This window comes from Myodes glareolus, chromosome 2 (assembly GCF_982192425.1).
Source record: "Myodes glareolus chromosome 2, mMyoGla1.1, whole genome shotgun sequence".
Taxonomy (NCBI): Eukaryota; Metazoa; Chordata; class Mammalia; order Rodentia; family Cricetidae; genus Myodes; species Myodes glareolus.
The window spans coordinates 111250494-111269755 of NC_142027.1; the positions used below are offsets into that span (position 1 = coordinate 111250494).

The following is a 19262-nucleotide window of genomic DNA, read 5'->3' on the forward strand; positions in this document are numbered from 1 at the left end:
GGATACCCACCCCACAACCCAGAACAAACACAAGGCCCAACACCTGACAGCCATGTCTAATTTCTTCCCCTAAATTCAAGCCATTGTCAGCAGGAACTTCCTTTCCTCTGCTCTTCGTGTTTCTCTGCCACCTTCCTTTAAAAAAAAATTACATTTTTGAGATAGGGTCTCCTCATGTAGCCTGGAACTGTACATTGCCCAACATGAGCTATACAGTGTCTGGTTGGGGGCTTTACCCCAGCTCCTGGCACCCTTTCTGGAACGTTGGGTGGAATGCTCCATTTCAAGCCACCTGCCCTGGGAGCTGCCACAGTCCAGACTCCACCTCCAAGAAAGCCCGCCAAATGGTGACCCCTCAACAGGGACGGTCAAGACCACTCCCATAGGCTATTTAAACTGCACCCCCAGAGAATGAACACGTGGTCTCCCCTTTTCCCTCTCTGTGTTTTCCTGAACTAGCCAATCCATCTCTGACTGCCACATCCATGCTAGAGCACACGTGGATGGCAAAATCAAAGGTTCTACATAGAAACACTACAGAACAAGTTTGAGCTCTATGCTCGGACTTTGGATTGAATCTGAGCTTGCTACTTCAGTTATAGACATCTCCATTTCTCCATCTGCAGTGTGGTCACAGTTCTGTGATACCTCAGAAAAAAACTAATACAAAGGAAAAGTGAGTGACTCACTTTTCACCATAGTTGACTATGGTGGCATATGCCTGTAGTCTTAGGACTCGGGCTGAGGCGGGAGGATCTCAAGTTCTAAAGCCAGCTTAGGCCACACCAAAGAGAAAGAGGCTATTATTGGTTATTTGCTGTGACAGTGCTGTGATGCTGTGATGAACATTAATTCACTGACCTACACCCCTGGTCTTCAAAGGTTAGTACTGCATTCAGTATGTGTTACTGAATTTTAGCAAAAGGCATGCTTATTGTAGAAAATACATATAACACAGAAACAAAACTTGATGCATCATTCCTAAGATGTTTGAGTCTGAAAAAGTGTTTTGGAAAGTGCCTATATGCAAGTCACTCTCTGGAGCTCTAAATGGTCAGCATCTCCGTGTGAATTCACATGCAAAGCCTTAAAGGTCCAGCCGCTAAAACTTCCTCTCAGGGGTTCAAAATAAAGATGCCGCAATAAGTGAAGGAACTAAAATCTGAGAGTTAAGAAGTCCATTCACAACATGTTCTTTCTATCCATGTCTCTTTATTGTTCTCTTCCTTGCACTCTATTCTAATTCTTCTGCCTGTCTATAATTTTTTAGCTCTAATTCTCTGTCTCAATCCTAATTCCAATTCCAATTCTCTGCTACATTTTTCTTCATTTTCCTATCTTTGCTAATTTCTGGGATGCTTTTGCTTCTGTTTCCACCTCTCTCTACTCTCTTTGTTCTTTTTTTTAAAAAAATATTTATTTATTTATTATGTAAATTTCTGTCTGTCTGTATGCCTGCAGGTCAGAAGAGGGCACCAGATCTCACTACAGATGGTTGTGAGCCACCATGTGGTTGCTGGGAATTGAACTCAGGACCTTTGGAAGAGCAGGCAATGCTCTTAACCTCTGAGCCATTTCTCCAGCCCCCCATTCTCTTTGTTCTTACCCATTTATACAGACCCACAAAACCTTGCAGGCAAAGGTAATTAGGCAAACTATGCAACAAACAAGGGAAGTTTAGGACCCTTGGTTCATTAGCAATTTTGCCAAATGTTAGCAAGCTTCAATGTTAGCAAAGTCTTAAGCTTAATGCTTATCAGAGGCACCCATGAAGATTTGTCCTCCTCTGGTCTGTGGTTAGATGGTTAATTATCTCTCCTGAGAGTAAGGCACAAATACTAAATCTCCTGAACTAAAGTCATCAGTAAACTGAGGTGAAGGTGAGATGAGGAATTAGGAATCTTTTAATGCAAGGTTAGTTTTAGGTCATTGCTTTTCTTATCTTTAAGTGAGGTAGAACCAAGGCATGCTTATTTTTTCTGTGAGAGCAGTTATTAATTAACAGATTTGGGCATGTAGTACTTTTATGTCCTTGGATATATGGGAATGTCTTAAATGGGGTGCTTTTGCCTGGATACTAAAAGCTGACCAAATGCCTGTCAATAAAGATAATCCCAGGAAGGCAGATCTCTATATTCACATAGGAGAGAGGAGCAAAGACCTGGTAGTGGGAAGCACTTTTCTTAACTGTGTGACTGTCTTCACACATAGCTCAAATAGTGCTGAGCTGTGGAAGATAAATCCCAAATTTGTAACAGAAGGCGATTCAGCTACAGTGAAAAATTTTAGAACAAGAAACAGCCACAAGGCAATAATTCCAATACTCCCTGCATCTCAGTTTAAACCTCCACCAAAATCCTTGGCTCTGATGAGTTGCCTCATGAAAAGATGGCTAAGTAATTACAGTATAATGTTGCGGCTTGTAGCACAAGCATCCCCTTGGCATCAGGGCCTAACCATATGTTAACTGTGTTAAGTCACAAATAGGAGATACCCAGACTTGGAGGATAGCTCAGAAATAGAGCATGCGTTTAGCATATATAATGCCTATTCCCAAACCACACACCCACACCCACACTCACACTCTGGTTCATATGTGAAGTGTGAAGTATCTACATATCTACTGTGTGATCCTGAAGGGTTGAATTCAGATGCACTGCTTAAGAATGGCCAATACAAGGGCTTGCTGAAAGCAAGAAGGGAAGCTTGGACTGGTGAGAGGGCTCAATGGATATTGGCACTTGCTCTGCAAATCTAAGGTCCTGAGCTTGATACATGGAACCCACAGTGGAAGGAGAACCTACTTCTGAAAGTTGTTCTGACTGCCACATTCATGCTAGAGCACGTGTGATGACACGCACATATATGCTTTTAGGAGTATAACAGGTCACTGTTACACGTCATCACTATTTTTATCTGTGTTCTATAGTTGAAAAGACTGGATGTGTTGAGTGTGGTGTCATATGCCTGTAATCTCAGCTCTCAGGAAGCTGAAGCAGCCAGATTGCCAGAAGTTCTGGGCCAGCCTGGGCTATCTAAGTTTGGAAGTGGTATTTCACTAAATGAAGAGCCAGGTGGGAATGGTGACTCACTAGCACTTAGGAAGCTGAGGCAGTTCAAGGCCTGCCTGGGTTACACAGCAAGGCCCTGCCTTAAAACTCTAAAACTTTTGGCTAGGTGTGGTGGCACATGTTGGTACATGCCTTTAATGCCAGCATTTAGGAGGTAGAGGCAGGCAGATCTCTGAATTTGAAGCCAGCCTGGACTACAAAGCAAGTTCCTGGACAGCCAGAGAAATCCTGTGTTTTTAAATTTATTTATGCATACAAATGCTCTATCTGCAAGTATGCCTGGACACAAGAAGAGGGCATCAGAACTCACTACAGGTTGTGAGCCACCATGTGGTTGCTGGGGATTGAACACAGGACCTCTGGAAGCGCAAACAATGCTCTTAACCTCTAAGCTATCTCTCCAGCCCTGTACTGGCCATTCTTAGTGTTCTGTATTCAGCCTTTCAGGAGCACACAGTAGATACTTCACGTGTGTGTGTGTGTGTGTACATGGTTCTAAGAACTACAAGCCATCTTGGAAAGAGTACCATCAAGTCACCAACTCCAAGATTAGGCTGTGAAGCAAAGAAAATGGATAGATGGTTCACTCACATGTATGATTACTTGTGCTTAAATAAAACCACAAAAACTGCAAGCAGCAGATACTTATAGACCAAAAGTAGAAACCATACTTATTTCCTAAGCCTAAACTGCCCTGAACTCTGGAATCAGCCTGTGAAACATGAAAGGAAGAAGACTTTGGGGCCTGGACCAACAGCAGAAGACAGGCACAGGTTGATGATAAATCACGTGTTCTTGCAACTGCAGATTATGCCAGTTCTCTGTTCCATGAACCTCAGTCCCAAAAGGTATGCCCCAAAAGCAAGCAAAGGAAGACCTGTTTCTTTCTGTCATTTGTAGAGAACCTGAGTCTCCAGATTAAGTTTCTAGATATTGGGACAGTGGAGACAATGCTGGGTAGATCTAGCACAAAGGAAGCTGCTCCCCAATCATAATACTTTGTCGTCTCTAAAAATATATGGTCTGGTTTTTCTTGAACTTGTAGACTCAAGTGACCCACCTTGGTTACTCCAGTGCTGAGGCTGCATGTGTGCACCAATATGTGAGGCTACAAATAATCTTTTTTTTTAATTTTTCCTAAACTCAATCTGTAGATCAAGCTGACCTTGAACTGCCCAGCTACAAAAATCTTTAAAATAAACAAACAACAGGGTTGGAGAGATGGCTCAGAGGTTAAGAGCACTGTCTGTTCTTCCAGAGGTCCTGAGTTCAATTCGGTGGCTCACGGCCATCTATAATGAGATCTGGTGCTCTCTTCTGGCATGCAAGCACACATGGAAGGAATGTTGTATACATAATAAATTAAAAAAATAAACAAACAACAGTCAGTAGTGGCACACACTTTTAATCCCAGCACTCAGGAGGCAGAGGCAGGCAGGTCTCAGTGAGTTCAAGGCCAGCCTGGTCTACAAAGCAACAACCAGGATAGCCAGGACTGTTACACAGAGAAACCCTCTCTAGAAGGCAAAAACAAAAACAAACAAACCAAAAAAAAAAAACCAAAAAACAAAACCAAACCAAAAATCATCTTTTATGTTGCAGTTGTTTAACTCTGTGAAGCTGTGATACTTTGTCTAAAACACCTGATTGGTCTAATAAAGAGCTGAACAGCCAATAGCAAGGCAAGAGAAAGAATAGGCAGGGATAGCTGGCAGAAAGGAATAAATAGGAGAAATCTCTGGGAAAGAAACAGAGGAGCAGCCAAGCGGTGGTGACACACGCCTTTAATTCCAGCACTTGTGGGGCAGAGGCAGGCAGATCTTTGTGAGTTCGAGGTTAGCCTGGTCTATAAGAGCTAGTTCCAAGACAGGCTCCAAAGCTACAGAAAAAAACCCTGTCTTGGAAACCCCCCACCCCAGCCCCAACAAAAAGAAAAAAAAAGAAACAGAGGAGCAAGAAAAGAAAGGCCTAGCCATCCAACCACATAGCTAGACACAGACACAGAGTAAGTAGGAAAGAAAAGAAAGACATACAGAAATAGAGAAAGGTGGCAAAAAGTAGATGGGATAATTTTAAAAAAAGATGGCAGGCAGGAAAAAAAAAAAAAAAAGCCGGGCAGTGATGGTGCACGCCTTTAATCCTAGCACTTGGGAGGCAGAGGCACGATGGATCTCAGTGAGTTCGAGGCCAGACTGTTCTACAATGCCAGTTCCAGGACAGTGAGACCATCTCAGAGAAACCCTGTCTTAAAAAACCAAAAAGAAAGAAAGAAAGAAAGAAGGGAGGGAGGGAGGAAGGGAGGGAGGCCCATCTCCACCTGCATACTCTGTGGCAGTCTCCCTGCTGCAAACATAGGGGCCCACATTTCCCCCTCTTGTAAATACACCAGTCTCACCAAGATGGTCGCCCCCCCAACCCCTACCCCCCAGCCCCGGTGCCCTCATCTTAACCATGCCACCTACAAAGACTGTCTGTTTCCATCTAGGTTACAACTGGGGACCTGGGGTGAGGGTCGTTTGGGGGATTCAGTGCTTCAGTGGTTGTATCAAAGTCTCTCATACCTGCATGTGCTCGGCTACCATCTATCATCAGCCATTTTTGTTTTCCTTGAGGCAGGGTGCCACTGAATAGCTCTGACTAGCCTCCAACTTACTCTATAGACCAGGCTGACATTGACCTCAGAGATCCACCTGCCTCTATCTCCCAAATCCTGGGATTAAGGGCAAGCACCACCATGTTGGCCCACCTATTCCCCGCCCCCTTTTTGATAAAAGTTCTTAACATGTAGCCATGGATAACCAGGAACTAGCTATTATACCACAAGTCTTGAAATGATTCTTCTGCCTTTGCCTCCCAAGTGATAGGATTATAGGCACACACCACAATGGCTAGAATATTTTTTTTACATACTTTTATTACCTGTACATATCACTAAGAATCAACAGGCCTTTCTATGTACTTTCCCAGGTTTTCTTCCATTTTAAGTGAGTGCAAAATAGGTTACACACTGTCACTTTTCTTTTTTAAAAAATCATTTTATTAGCCGGGCAGTGGTGGCTGATGCCTTTAATCCCAGAATTTGGAAGGCAGAGGCAGGTAGGTCTCTGAGTTCGAGGCCAACCTGGTCTCCAAAAGCTAGTTCCAGGACAGGTTCCAAAGCTACAGAGAAACCCTGTCTCAAGAAAAAAAAAAAAATCAGTTTTGCCTGTATGCATGTACATGCAACATGTGAATGTCTGATGTCTGCCTAGGCCAGAAGAGGGTGTTGGGAATTGAACCTAGGTCTATTGAAGGAGCAAGTCCTCTTAACTACTGAGCCAACTCTCAAGTCAGTCATTTTTCCTTTAATTAAAAAAATTTCATTTTTGTGTGTTTGCTTGTATGCAGGTACACACAGTACCTGTGGAGGTCAGAAGTGGACATCAGATCCCCTGGTTACAGTTGAGTCACCATTGTGGATGCTAGGAATTGAACCTGGGCCCTCTAGAAGAGCAGCTCTTAACCACTTAGGCATCTCTCTAGCTTTTTCTTTCTCTCCTTTTTTCCCCAGACTCATAATGAAATCTCTCTAGCTTTTAATTTTTTAAAATTGTTTGCATGCACAGTCAAAGAACAGTCACTGCTCTCTCCACCTTCACGTGGAACCTGGGATTGAACTCAGGTTACAGGCTCGTGTAGCAAGATCCTTTATCCACTGAACCATCTCTCTGGTCTCAAACTTGCTATTCTCTTGCCTCAGCTTCCTGAGTGATGGGGTTATTGGGCAAGTACAACCATGTTCAGCTCCCTCCACCCTTTTGTTTTGAAAAACTAAAAACCTTCAGAAATAGTATTAAATTTTTAGACAGTCTATGTAGCAACTACATAGATTCTTTAACTACAACCTGCCAAGTACTAGGTTACAACTATGCACCACCACACCCTGTGTAAAATCAGTATATCAATGTTGCATCCACTCTTGAGGATCATAAAAACTTGGCAGCCTGTTAAGAGCCAGACACTTTTCCTAGGGCAGTAAGAACAGCACTGTTCTACCCCTGGGCAGTTTGTGCAGTGACCTTTTGTAATGCTCACTAATCAGAAAGTCCCAGTTTCAGGGATGAAGATGTAGGCCTGTCAGTGTCAGCCCTGCTGCTCAGAGGATCAAGCTAGAATATCTCAAGTTCAAAGGCAATTTAGTGAGATACTAGCTCAAAGTAAAGGTAAAAAGAGCTTTATATGGTTGTACATGCCTTGAATTCCAGTACTCAGGAAGCAGAGGCAGGTGGATTTCTATGAATTCCAAGACAGCCAAGGTTACAAAGTCAGACCCTGTCTCAAACACACACACAAAGATGGAGTTGGAGAAAAACCATATCTGATCCCCCGTGTAATACACAAGCACACATGTGTATACACACATAAAGAATCAACACAGCATGGTAGACAGGACAGCATTTATTCCCATTTTACAGATGAGGAGACAAACTCAGGCAGCCTCTGTGATCACCCCACTCCAGGTCACACGTCACTGACTTGGCTGATTCTGGAACAGACTTCTGACTTCAGTGGCTCAGCATTCTTGGTTTCCCTACCTTCCCTCCGTAGTCATGACACCCGTTACTTCTCAAAACAGACATTCAAAAGCAAGTGAAAGCCTTTTATACTGCTTCTGACAGCCAAAGGAGACATCTACCAGACCCCACATGCACATACAGCACGAGGCAAAGCTGTGTGTTCAGAAACCCAAACCTGGGTGTGACCATACAGGCCTCAATATGGCTGATCTCAGCAGAAACCTGAATCCACAGTGGAGAGTGGAGTGCAGAAAAACAAAAGAATATCAATTTTTCTGTCAATTACTTCTAGTCTGAGTTCTATTTATTGAGAGCTTATTCTGTCCCAGCGTCTTGACTTGGGACCCAGAACAAAGCAGGCAAACAAGGGTCCTGTCTTTGTGAAGCTCGTGTTCCAATACATTCTTCAGCAATTCACAAACTAGTGCTGGAGGCTCAGTAGCAGAACATTTGCCCAGTGAGAGGCTGTAGCTGTGGCTAAGGAGAACCTTTGCCTAGAATCTCCCAGTGAGGGGCTGTGGCTGCGGCTGAGCAGGAGAGCCACTGTCTAGCCTCTCCTAGTGAGGGCTGAGGCATGATTCAGCAGCGGAATGATTGTCTACCCTTCAGGAGGCTCTGGGTTCCATGCCCAGGCCTGCAAAATGAAAAGCAAGGAACAATCCTTAAGAGCCAATGAGACTGGTGAGCTGATTTTCCTATCAGTGTTAGGTGCAATTCACAATGGTGCCTCATTTCAGAGTAAGGCGCTAACATCTAACTTCTCTGAAACTGGCAACTTTGGGGGATTAAACAATACATAGCAGTTACCAACCACTGTGCATTCAGGGCACATGCTTACTAGCTCACTGCAGTCTCTACCATTTCCTCCCGTCTCACAGCCAGGCAACCCACCTAATTCCTACCTTTGCTACACACACGACTGCCCTTGTTACGGCACTGGAGCAAATACACATCAAACAAGATGGTTTTAGAAATCATCAATTCATACAAAAGAAAGAAAAGCACCAACGTAAACAACAGGACGGGATTGGTGGAAAGGGCTACTTCGGATGGAGTGTTTGAGGAGGCAACTGTTTGAAATCAAAGTTACCAAGGACTGAATCACATTGACAAGTCTGCCAACAGAAAGGAAAAATGCTTGCAACAAACAAGAGGGACCAGCCCATACCTGGAACCTGTGAACTGCTTGGGTTAGTAAAGAAACAGAAAGAATGGGGTGGACGCGACCTTTGCCAAAGAAGACCACAGGAGGGGCTAAACTTCACTACATTACGCAAGGCACAGAGAGTTCAGGGTTTTTAGTCTTAAGAGTAGAGAGAAGCCTCTGAAGGGTTTTTAACTGGGGAATGGCACAACCTGTTTTATGTTTTTCAAAAGCTGGCTAAACTATGTAGAAGAGTGACTTGAAGTAATGTGGTTGGAAAGAGAAGTACTATACATACAGTGCGTTACAGTGTCTAAGACCAGGATAGTAACAGAAGAGATGGGGAGACAGCAGATGCTGCAGGGCATCTGGATATAGTGGTGGTGGTGGAAGGAGAGGGTGGCGACAAGGCAGCCATCAAGGTCAACTTCAGGGTTGTGCCTTATTCCAACATCTGTAGCATTGAGGATGGCTGGAAGAGGACCTACTTTTAAGCAAAAGATCAAAACTAAATGGGATGGATACTTTTTGCTAGAGTCAAGTCTTCCTAGATCACTGACATTTTCCACACTCCTTGGATCCAAGCAGTATTCAAATTCATATGTCTGAGACCAATCTCTCATTCGATATATTACATTTCATCCCCATTATAGTCCTAAATTCATTACTGTCAAGCCCCATGCCTACATCCCCTGTAGCTGTGAATTAACAAAAAGCACTTCACAGTCACCAGTCTTTAGGTTCTATGAAGCAGACACCAAAGTGATGAGCCCAAGAGGTCTCCAATAGAGGAGTTGCCATGTTAAGATTGCATTACTTCTCAAGGCACATGAACCAAACCACCATATGCATCCAAGATGAATGAGCAAGCCTAGTTTCAGAAGACTGGCCCTCTCAAGGGCTGTGTTTCTTTCTGACTGGGTTTCAGACCACAGTTTGAGTCCAAAATTTACCTGACAGATAATGATGTTGGACAGCACTGTTATGCTACATGTGTGAAAGCTTTGGAATGCTCTTAGCCTTACAACATCTTTTCAAGAAGGCCACAGAGAGCATCGTTCCCCATTTTACAAATAAGAAAACTGAAGCCTGGAGCAAAAAAATCTCTAGTCAAGGTCTCTCTCCATATGGAGCCCAGGAAGTCCTGGAATTCACTATGTAGTCCAAGCAGGACTTGAACCCCTGATCCTCCTGCCTTTGCCTGTAGAATGCCTAGTTTATAGGCCAACACAAACACCACCCCTTAATTATTTCTTACTGGTAACAGGAGCCTGGTCCAGGTGGAGACTCACCTTGCAGCATTATAAAACACATTCTGTACCTTACTCTCTGGTGTCCCTCAGGTTTTACCTTGACATTCACTCACAAACTTCATTGGGTGTCAGGGTCTTTTGCCACACAGTAAAAGGCTTTGCTCTCTCTGTCTCTCTTCTTTCTACCCCTCTTCTCAGTGCTGGGTGAAGATAGACTCCACCCTTGGGCTTGTGAGAAAACAGCACCTTTCAGTATGGGAGGAGTCAAACAAAAAGAGAGAGAGAGAGATCTAAGTATGCAAGAATAGCTTCAATGGGAAAAAGTGGAGGCCAACAGGAAGAAAATTGGGAGGTTCCTCCAGGTCTCTACCCCAGGGACAGCTGGGAATAGAGTAGCAACCATGGTGGCAGGCAGCCAGATCCATCCAGAGCCAGAGTCACTTCTTCAGGGCACCCAGGCTCTTTAGGGCCTCCTGGGCCTGGGTCAGCTGTTGCTGCAGCCTCTGGCGGGTGCTCTCACTGGATGCCCGCTTCAGGAGACCCTGCATCTCCTCAACCACAGCCCGGTGGCCAGGGGTGTTGTGGAAGAGCCGCACTGCACGGTCCCCACAGGAGGCCAGGAAGCGGCCAGTGATGTCAAAAGTCAAGTCAGCAATACATTCCCCGTGGACACTCTCGAAGCACTCCTCCTTCTCCCCACGCCTCGTGTTGAAGAGATGAATACTGGTGCCAGAGGCCAAGGCCAGGACATGGGTGTCAGGGGAGAGCGCCAGGCGGCAAGGCATGGTACACGCCTCTTCAAAGCGGCCTGTCCTTAGCAAGTAGGGGTCCTGCTGCTTCTTGTATTCCACATCTGTGTCCCACAGCTTCCATGTGCCATCCTTGGAGACAGAGGCCATCCTGCAATGTGGGAAATCACAGCTAGAGCCTCAACAACCCTAGCTTGGAAAGGTGCTGGAGCAGCCCAAGAGGCTGCAACTATGAAGCCAAGTCTACATTCTGCCGAGAATCAAGTCCTCCACCCTTTTCAGACCTGCAGCCCAGGTCCACTGCTCAGCCTAGCTTGCCTGTTCACACCAGTAACCCCAGCACTGGGGGCTGAGGCAAGGCAGGAGGATCAATCTGAGTTCAAGGCCAGCCTGGGCTACCAAGGTGTCTCAAAAAACACAAACAGAACAAAACATTAAGAAATTGCCAGGCAAGGTAATATACACACCCATGTCTCAATACTTAAAAGAGAGGCAGGTGGATCAGGACTCCAAGGCCAGCCTTGGCTATCTGCACTAAGTAAGACCAAACAATTAGAAGAGCAAAGGAAAGAAAAGGCACTGATGCACTCACCTCCGAGAGTCGTTGGAGAAAGCGAAAAAATGAACAGATGCAGAGTGGCCCTTCAATTCAAAGGCTCGCAGCACCTCCTGGAACTCTCCTTTCTTCCCAAAGCAGATCTCCCAGACCTTGACATCTGGGGTGAAGCCACACGAACCCACAAACCTGTCACATAACCCACACTCTTAAAACTCAAATGTTAAAGTACCTTGTTTCTAACAAATCTTAGCTCTCTTTCCTGAGAAACAGTACCTTTTGATGATGTTAAGCATGGATGTAGGGTCTCATAAATACAAGGCATGCTATCTACAGCTCCAGCTCCAGCCTAAGGAATCTTTTTAAAGTGTTTCAGTGTCAGGCATGGAGGTATACCCCTTCAATCCCAGCTAGTCTGGAAGCTGAGGCAGAAGGATCAAGTTTAAGGCCTTCCTGGTCTAACAGAGTAAATAGGAAGGAAGTATGAATAACTTAGCAGGATCTTATCTCAAACTAACATTAAAATTAATATAATAACACCGAGTATTATGCATTTTTTAATTCCAATGCTCAAAAGGCAAGAAGAGGTGGATCTTTTATGAGTTTGGGACTACCTTGGTTTATATAGTGAGTTCCAGGCTGTTGAAGGCTACTCACAGAAAGCCTGTCTCAGAACAAATAAAACCAGACAACCATAAACAAAAAAGAAAAGAACAAAGAGAACCAGGTATTGTGGTATATATCTATAATCCCAGTACTAAGCAGTCAGATGCAAGAGTGTCTATCACAAGTTCAAAGCCAACCTGGTCTACATAGCTAGTTCTAGGCCATCCAGGACTCTACAACAAAACTCTAAGAAAAAACAAAGTAAAACTCTGGGTGGTGGCTGTGCACACCTTTAATCCCAGCACTTGGGAGACAGAGGCAGGTGGATCTCTCTGTGAGTGTAAGGCCAGAATGATCTACACAGTGAGTTCCAGGACAGCCAGGACTACATAAAAGGACCCTGTCTCAAAAACCAAACAAAGATTTTAAAAAGACCTGGCATGGTGGCACACACTTTTAATCCAAGCTCTCTGGAAGCAGAGGTAGGCTAATATTATTGGATTTCAGGCCAGCTGATCTACATAATGAGTTTCAGGCTAGCCAGGGATATAGAGAGCCCCAGGCTCAAAAACAAAACAAGTAAAATGAAGCCCATAGGTGAGGGAGGGGCTTCTGATGTTGTATAGTGGTTGAGTATTTGCCTACCATGTACTCTCGTTAGTACTGCAAAAATAAACACACCATAAGCGAAGAAACAGACACTAAGGACTATGGAGCCCTGTGGGAAATTCTTTCACTGTTTGGAATGATATCCAGGAGTCCCCTACCCACTCCTCAAAACTGTAGCTATTTTGCCTCTGCTCTGTAGCTATTCTCTTCCTCCTCACCTGCTACATGGGGAGATAACAGCGTGAGCGTTGTTCATCTGGTTGGTGTTGATTGTAGACAGCACCTGACCTTTCAGATTCCAGATGAGAACGGTCGTATCACTGGAGGCTGTCATGATGAACTTCCCTGATGAGGAGAGGAAAGTTGTGAGGCTGGAGCCTTGACAAAAAGGACGGTTACCTCCCAAGGAAACAATGAGGCACTGCTCCAAGAAGTATGGCTCTTACTGTATAGCTTGTGGATTCTAGAGAAGCAAAGGGCCAGACTTCCATGGTCACAAGGACACCAGGCGAAACTCAGGAAGTATCAACTCATTCAAATATAACTTAGAAAGCTGGCAAATTGGTCTAGTGAGTGGAGGTACTTGTCACCAAGTCTGATGAACTAAATTCAACTCCCATGTGTCGATGACTCTGTAGTTAAGAACACTGGCTGCTCTTCCAGAGGATGTGTGTCTAATCCTCAGCACTCATATGGCAGCTCACATTTGGCTATAACTCTAGTCCCAGAGAACACCATGCCCTCTTCTGGCCTCTGTGAGCACTGCATGCAAGTGGTGCACAGACATACATTCAGATAAAACACCTAATGCATAAAGTAAAAATAAATAAACCTTAAAACAAAACAAAGAGCAAGTTATGACTCGGGAACTTTCTCATGCTGTAAGTAAGCTTCATCCACTGAATTCCCTACCTGTGTCAGCAATGCCAATGTTGACAATAGGCGCTTTGTGCTTTTTAGGGAAGTCCTCTGGGGTGGCTGTGAAGGTAAAGCTCCCATCTTCTCGTTTTGTCATCTTAAAGACACGGAGGGTGTCCCCATTGGCCAACCAAACAATGAAGGCTCTAGAGAGCAAAAAAGAGGTCATTTCCTCACCTGTAAAGAGGTCTACATGTCCTAGATGGGGGAGGGGGAAATTAAGATTGTCCCTCTCGCCCTATTTTATATTCCTTGGTTCAATTTTTTTATATATATTTTATTTATTTATTACATATACAACATTCCTTCCATGTGTGCCTGCAAGCCAGAAGAGGGCACCAGATCTCATTATAAATGGCTGTGAACCACCATGTTGTTGCTGGGAATTGAACTCAGGACCTCTGGAAGAGCAGCCAGTGCTCTTAACCATTGAGCCATCTCTCCAGCCCCCCAATTCTTTTTTTTAACTTTAAAAATTTTCTTAATGTTTATATACCATATGCCAGGTGCCCTTAGAAGCCAGAAGAGGACACTGGCTCCCCTCAGACTGGAGTTACAGACAATTGTGAGCTGACATGTGGGTGCTGGGAATTGAATTTACATCCTATGTAAGAGCAGTCAGTGCTCTTAACCCCTGAACTTAACTCCAGTCCCTCAAAATCTCATAAAAGCTATTCAGAGTGCCAAAGGGATGATTTAGCAGGTTAAAAAGCACTTGGTTGGCAAAACTAATGTGACTTGAGTTCAATACACAGGAACCCATACAGTAGAAAAAAAAAAAACAAACAACCCAACTTCTGTTGTCGGCTGGCCTACACACACAAAGAGCAAAACAGAACAATTCAGAGATATATCTCAGTAGTAGGCGCTGGGTTTGTTCCTTAGCACTAAAACATAAAAAATAATACCCTTCCTAGATGGGAGCTTTGAGACTTAAGGAGCAGGAAGCTCTGAAAGTCACAAGACTCATAAGGCCCCTCTTAAAGGTTATAGAAATAGCAAACAAGTGCTGGGAAGAGAAGACTGTCTGTTGGCAATGCCTCAAAGTCCAATACACAGTCATTACCTACGCAGGGGTGGGCTTTTTATGATTCGGCTCCCAAAGCATTGTCCATGTTTTTGTTTGTTTTTTGAGACAGGGCTTCTCTGTGTAGCCTTGGCTATCCTGGAACTTGCTCTGTAGACCAGGTTGGCCTCGAATTCAGAGATCCAGCTGCTTCTATCTCCCAAGTGCTGGGGTTAAAGGCGGGTACCACCACCGCCAGGCCTGTCCATGTTCTTTTAAGCATCCTCTTTCTATACTCCTGTAAGCAACCCCAATAATCTCACTGGTTCACCAACGTACACATGGTACAATCACTCTTTGGTCTGTTGTTGATGCCCTCTCTACGGTAAATATTTGCTTGTATTTCCCTGAACAAAGGCATACAAGGCCACACTGAATCCTAGCACTGGGGAGACTGAGGCAGAAAGATCACAAGGTCAAGGACAAGCTGCTTTACACAGTGAGAACAATATAGCAAGTCCCTGTGTCCTATCTCAAAACAACCAACAAACTAAAACCCAAAGCAATGAAGGCTGAGGGTATAGCTCAGTGGTAAGGCCTTGTCAGGTATACTACAAAAGAAAAGAAAGAAAGGATCCTCATAGCTTTGGTTCCTTTCATTTCTAGAACCTAGAAGTCATAAGAGCATCCAAAATTCATGGCAAAGCTAGATTTTTAGAACATCCATGGTAGGATCGATCATCCCTTCTCTGCTTTTTGTAGAGCAGAACCTCCAAGGGGTCAGAGGAGGTGCCCATACTGTATGGATGCTCTCTTTATGTCATCCCAAGGTAGACTCTTGGTCCCTCCTCACTAACCCCCAACTGGACTTGGGAAGACCAAAGTCAGGAGCTGGGCTTTGGCAGGCAAGCCTGAGGCTCTGTCCTATCCCACCTGCAGTCTGGGCTGAAGCGCACCAAGGTGGCATGGTCCAGCTCCACATTGGCTCTCATGCTGCGATGTTCCCGCTGAAGGAAATCTTTGGTGCTCCAGATTCGGACAGTGCGGTCATCCGCACAGGTGGCCAGATACTTGCCATTGCTACTGAAGTCCATGCAAGATATATTCCCACTATGGCTCTAGGGAAAGAATATAGGAAGTATAAATGAGATATTCTCCAGTGGATTGGGAGGCTGAACCTAGAGCTGCAACTCTGTGGCCCAGGTGTCTGAATGACCAAGAAGCTGAGGACAGAACAGGATAAGCTAGTCCTGGTAGTTCAGTTCTATAATCCCAGCTACTTGGAAGGCGGAAGTGGTAGAATCTCAAGTTCAAGGTCTGCCTGGGTTACAGAGAAAGTCTGAAGCCAGCCCAAGCAATTTGGTGAAACTATTTCAAATTTATAAGTAGAAAAACATAAATAGAAAGTAGAGTGGGCTAGGAATGAAGCTCAGCAGTAGAGAGGCTGCCTAGAATCCCCCAGTAAGGTGCTTAGCTGTAGAGTACTTATGTAGACTCCGCCAATCAAGGACTGGAGGTGTAGCTCAGTGGTAGAATGGTCTAACATGCACAAGGCCCTGGATTCATTCCTCAGTACTACAAGGCAGGAAAAAAAGCCAAAGGGCCAGACGGGGTATGCCTACTCTCTTGGTAAGAGTTAGAAGTGTATGTAATATGCAGATTACTACAAAGGACAAAGTCTGGGGGGTGGGTCTTCAAGTGTATATACTGCATGTGTTCAGTACTGTAGGCGAACCAGTAATGAACAATCAGATAAGCTCAAGAACAAGCTATACTTTAATAATTGAAAAAATGGGAAAACTCACACCATCAGAGTGAGAGGTCCCAGATCCAAAATGGTCTGGTGAGCGCAGCATAGCGGGAGAGTGAGCACACCTGGATCTCCAGGTTTTCTTCCCTGGGGTCCAGGTCCCCACGCCCCAATTCACTGTGACTGGTTAACAGAGTTTCCCCATCACAGTACCCAGGAGTACCAAGTACCTTTAATGCTGCAGCCAGAAGGCGGTGGGTGAAGGTATGTTGCTGAGGCTTCTCCTTGCGAACCCGCTGATTCTGTTTCTGCTTCTTGGATCCTGACTTCTTGGATTCGTTTGCTTTTTGGCCTAGAAGAAAAGGTCCTGTCATTTACCCATGCACTCACGCACAAATATCTACTGAGTACCTAGGACTACCTAGGCTCTGGGTAGAGCACCAAGACATAAGGACTTTGTCCTTGAGGAGAGAAAGTGATATGTGCAAAAAAAAAAAAAAAAAAGGCAATTATGGTGGCATATATTTGTACTGGGACTCTCTGGCAAACCAGCCGAATCTACTTATGAGCTCCAAGTCAATATGAGACCCTGTCTCGATGGAAGCAATCAGTGTTCCTAATAATACACAAGGCTGTTCTCTGATCTCCATGTTCACAACATGTTTATACATTTACCATCACACCTATGTTCATTAAAAAGTGGGGGGGCTAGGGATATAATTTAATAGTAGAGGGCTTTCCAAGCATATGCAAAGTCTCAAATTCAAACAAACAACAAATGGGGCTGGAGAGATGCCTTGGTGGTTAAGCATATATTACTCTTTCAGAGAACCAGTTTGGCTCCTGGTACTCACATCAGGTGGCTTACAACCAACTAGAACTCTCGTTCCAGAGGATGTGGCACCTTTGGTCTCCAAGGACACCTGCACAAACATGGACAAACCAAAGACATATACACATAATTTTTAAAAATGTTTAAGCTTTTTTTGAAAAAAAATTTAAAAATCAGATTTGAGTTGGATTCAGTCTTTATCACTGAGTGATCTTTTTTTCACACTGAGGACTGAAACTACAGTCCCATGCATGCTAAGGGTTCATATTCTACATCCCCAGCCCTCAGAGTGATCTTGCAGAGGCTGCTTGCTCAATCTGTACAGCACCTCTCTGAGCTGACACAGCTGGGTGGATTCTAGCCACGCATCCCAACATAGGGAATACTACAAACAAGGGAACCCGCAGGACCCGGTCTTGGGTAAGTTATTTAACTGCTTCAAGTCTTGGTTTCCTTAAAAAGATACTGAAACCAGGCTTGGGGGTGTATGCCTGTAATTCTAGCATTCAGAAGGTGGAGGCAGGAGAAGTTCAAAGTCAACCTGGACTTCCCTTTGTCATAAAACAAAACAAAGCAAAGGTTGAGAATTGAATGAGATAGTATAAGCAAGATACAAGCCAAAAGCACTGCTACATTGATGAGAAACTTGAGAAGCCACTTACAGTGTCATACACTAACCCTGACTACCTCAGTGCAAATCTACACGGTAGAAGGTAACTGACTCCTGAGAGCTGTCTTTCAACCTCCACATCAGCACGGGGACACACAATAAGCTTGGAGAACCGGGTGACACATAAAACTGCCGTGCTGGGTGTCAGTAGATGCTCCCTAATTCTTACAGGAACTAAACCCTATTAGACTTGCTACATACAATCTGCCTCTAAGTTATCCGTGCTGACCTTTGGAGCCACACCAGATGCTGTTCTTTTATTCTTTCAGTTCTGGGATAAAACTCAGGGCCTTAGGTACCACAGGGAAGACCTCTATCACTGAGCTCTGCTGCTGGCCCCTCACTGGGGAGGATCCTAGGCCTAAGGCAGAGCTATGTCCACAGTTTTGAAATCCCCGCCTTCTTGAGTTTTGGCACTGGCAGAACTTTCTTCTTTGGCCTCCCTAGCAAAAGTTTACACTGGGACGGGTGTAGCTCAGGTGGACAGCAACTTGCTTGGGACCTGGGGTTTCACATACCCAGAAGCCAACAAAGCTAGGAATAGGGGGCACAGACCTGTACATCCCATTGCTCCTGAGAGACGGAGGCAGGAGTATCCGATAATTCAAAGCCAGGCTGGACTATAGTGAATACTGAATACCTGTCTCAAAACAAACAAACAAACAAACCCACCGCAATGGGCTCCCTACCCTCAATGAGGAGTTCCAGGATCCTCAACTTTCATTCAAACAATAAACAAATAAATAAAAGAAAGCAGAGCCATTCATATCCCCGTTCTCGTTCCCTTTCTAGTATGGACTTACTATGAATTACTGTGAATTTAACACCCTGTATAATTCGCTTGCATTTTCAGACCCACAGTGTAGACGTGCGCTTTTACATGCTTCTCATTTACTAAAGGAATCCAAAGACCCCGAAGCTCATCAACAGACAAGAGGAGCTCCGTGAACACTCCCGCCAGGCAGAGTTGGCCATAGCGATTTCCAAATGACCCCCATTTGCCAAGAAAGTGAACACACAGCAAACTTCGGGAGTTAACTGCGTCTTCGTAGCCGACCCGGGGACGGGGAAGGTGTGTGGCGGAGGGGTGTCCCAGGAAAAGTCACCTACAACCTAGGAGCGTAGAACTCGGGTTCCAGAGGACATACAACCTAGGAGCGTAGAACTCGGGTTCCAGAGGGTCCTGCCCCTGAGGTGTAACCAACCTCGAACGTGCAACCCGGTATCTGCACGGGCGGTTCATCTCACGACCGGGGAAACTGAGGTCGGACCACGCGGCGGCTGGGAGCAAAGTCTCCACAAAGCTCCCGCTATCCGGTCCAGTCTACTTACGGACGGGCGGACTGGCCTTGTCCTCCTCGGTCCGCAGCCAGCCCCGGGCCACCGCCGCCGTGGCCACTAGGGCCAGCAGCCCCACCAGCAGAGATAGCCCCATCAGCTCCGGCATCTGCGGCAGCTCCATGGCCGCAGGAGGACTGCCACCTCAGCCTACCACGCCAGCGTCCTCACGTCTCGGCGCACGAGGGGCGGGGGAGGACAGTT

General features: G+C 45.2%; 1 protein-coding gene across 2 annotated transcripts; it reads right to left on the bottom strand.

Annotated features, from left to right (window-relative positions):
- Window positions 1-7490: 7490 nt before the first annotated feature.
- Window positions 7491-19233, bottom strand: Tbl2 (transducin beta like 2). 2 transcript variants are annotated; one of them, XM_048433827.3, is made up of 7 exons: window positions 19053-19233; window positions 16449-16570; window positions 15402-15586; window positions 13457-13608; window positions 12763-12889; window positions 11366-11518; window positions 7491-10924 (listed from the first exon to the last, which is right to left on the bottom strand). In XM_048433827.3, exons 1-7 carry the CDS (start codon window positions 19180-19182, stop codon window positions 10462-10464), a joined length of 1332 nt encoding a protein of 443 aa, XP_048289784.3. In that variant the 5' UTR covers window positions 19183-19233; the 3' UTR covers window positions 7491-10461. The 2 variants fall into 2 exon arrangements, with proteins under 2 accessions (XP_048289784.3, XP_048289785.1); XM_048433828.3 differs by lacking the exon at window positions 19053-19233 and adding an exon at window positions 18926-19045.
- Between the last annotated feature and the right edge of the window lie 29 nt (window positions 19234-19262).

Bases quoted from the DNA above. Each gene is read 5' to 3' on its own strand.
- Tbl2 (XM_048433827.3), bottom strand. From the start codon at position 19,182: ATGGAGCTGCCGCAGATGCCGGAGCTGATGGGGCTATCTCTGCTGGTG. The intron at 16,571-19,052 runs GTAAGTAGACTG...CTTTTCTTCTAG, and splicing joins CAAGGCCAGTCCGCCCGTCC to GCCAAAAAGCAAACGAATCC. The intron at 15,587-16,448 runs GTACTTGGTACT...TTCTTTCCCTAG, and splicing joins TTCTGGCTGCAGCATTAAAG to AGCCATAGTGGGAATATATC.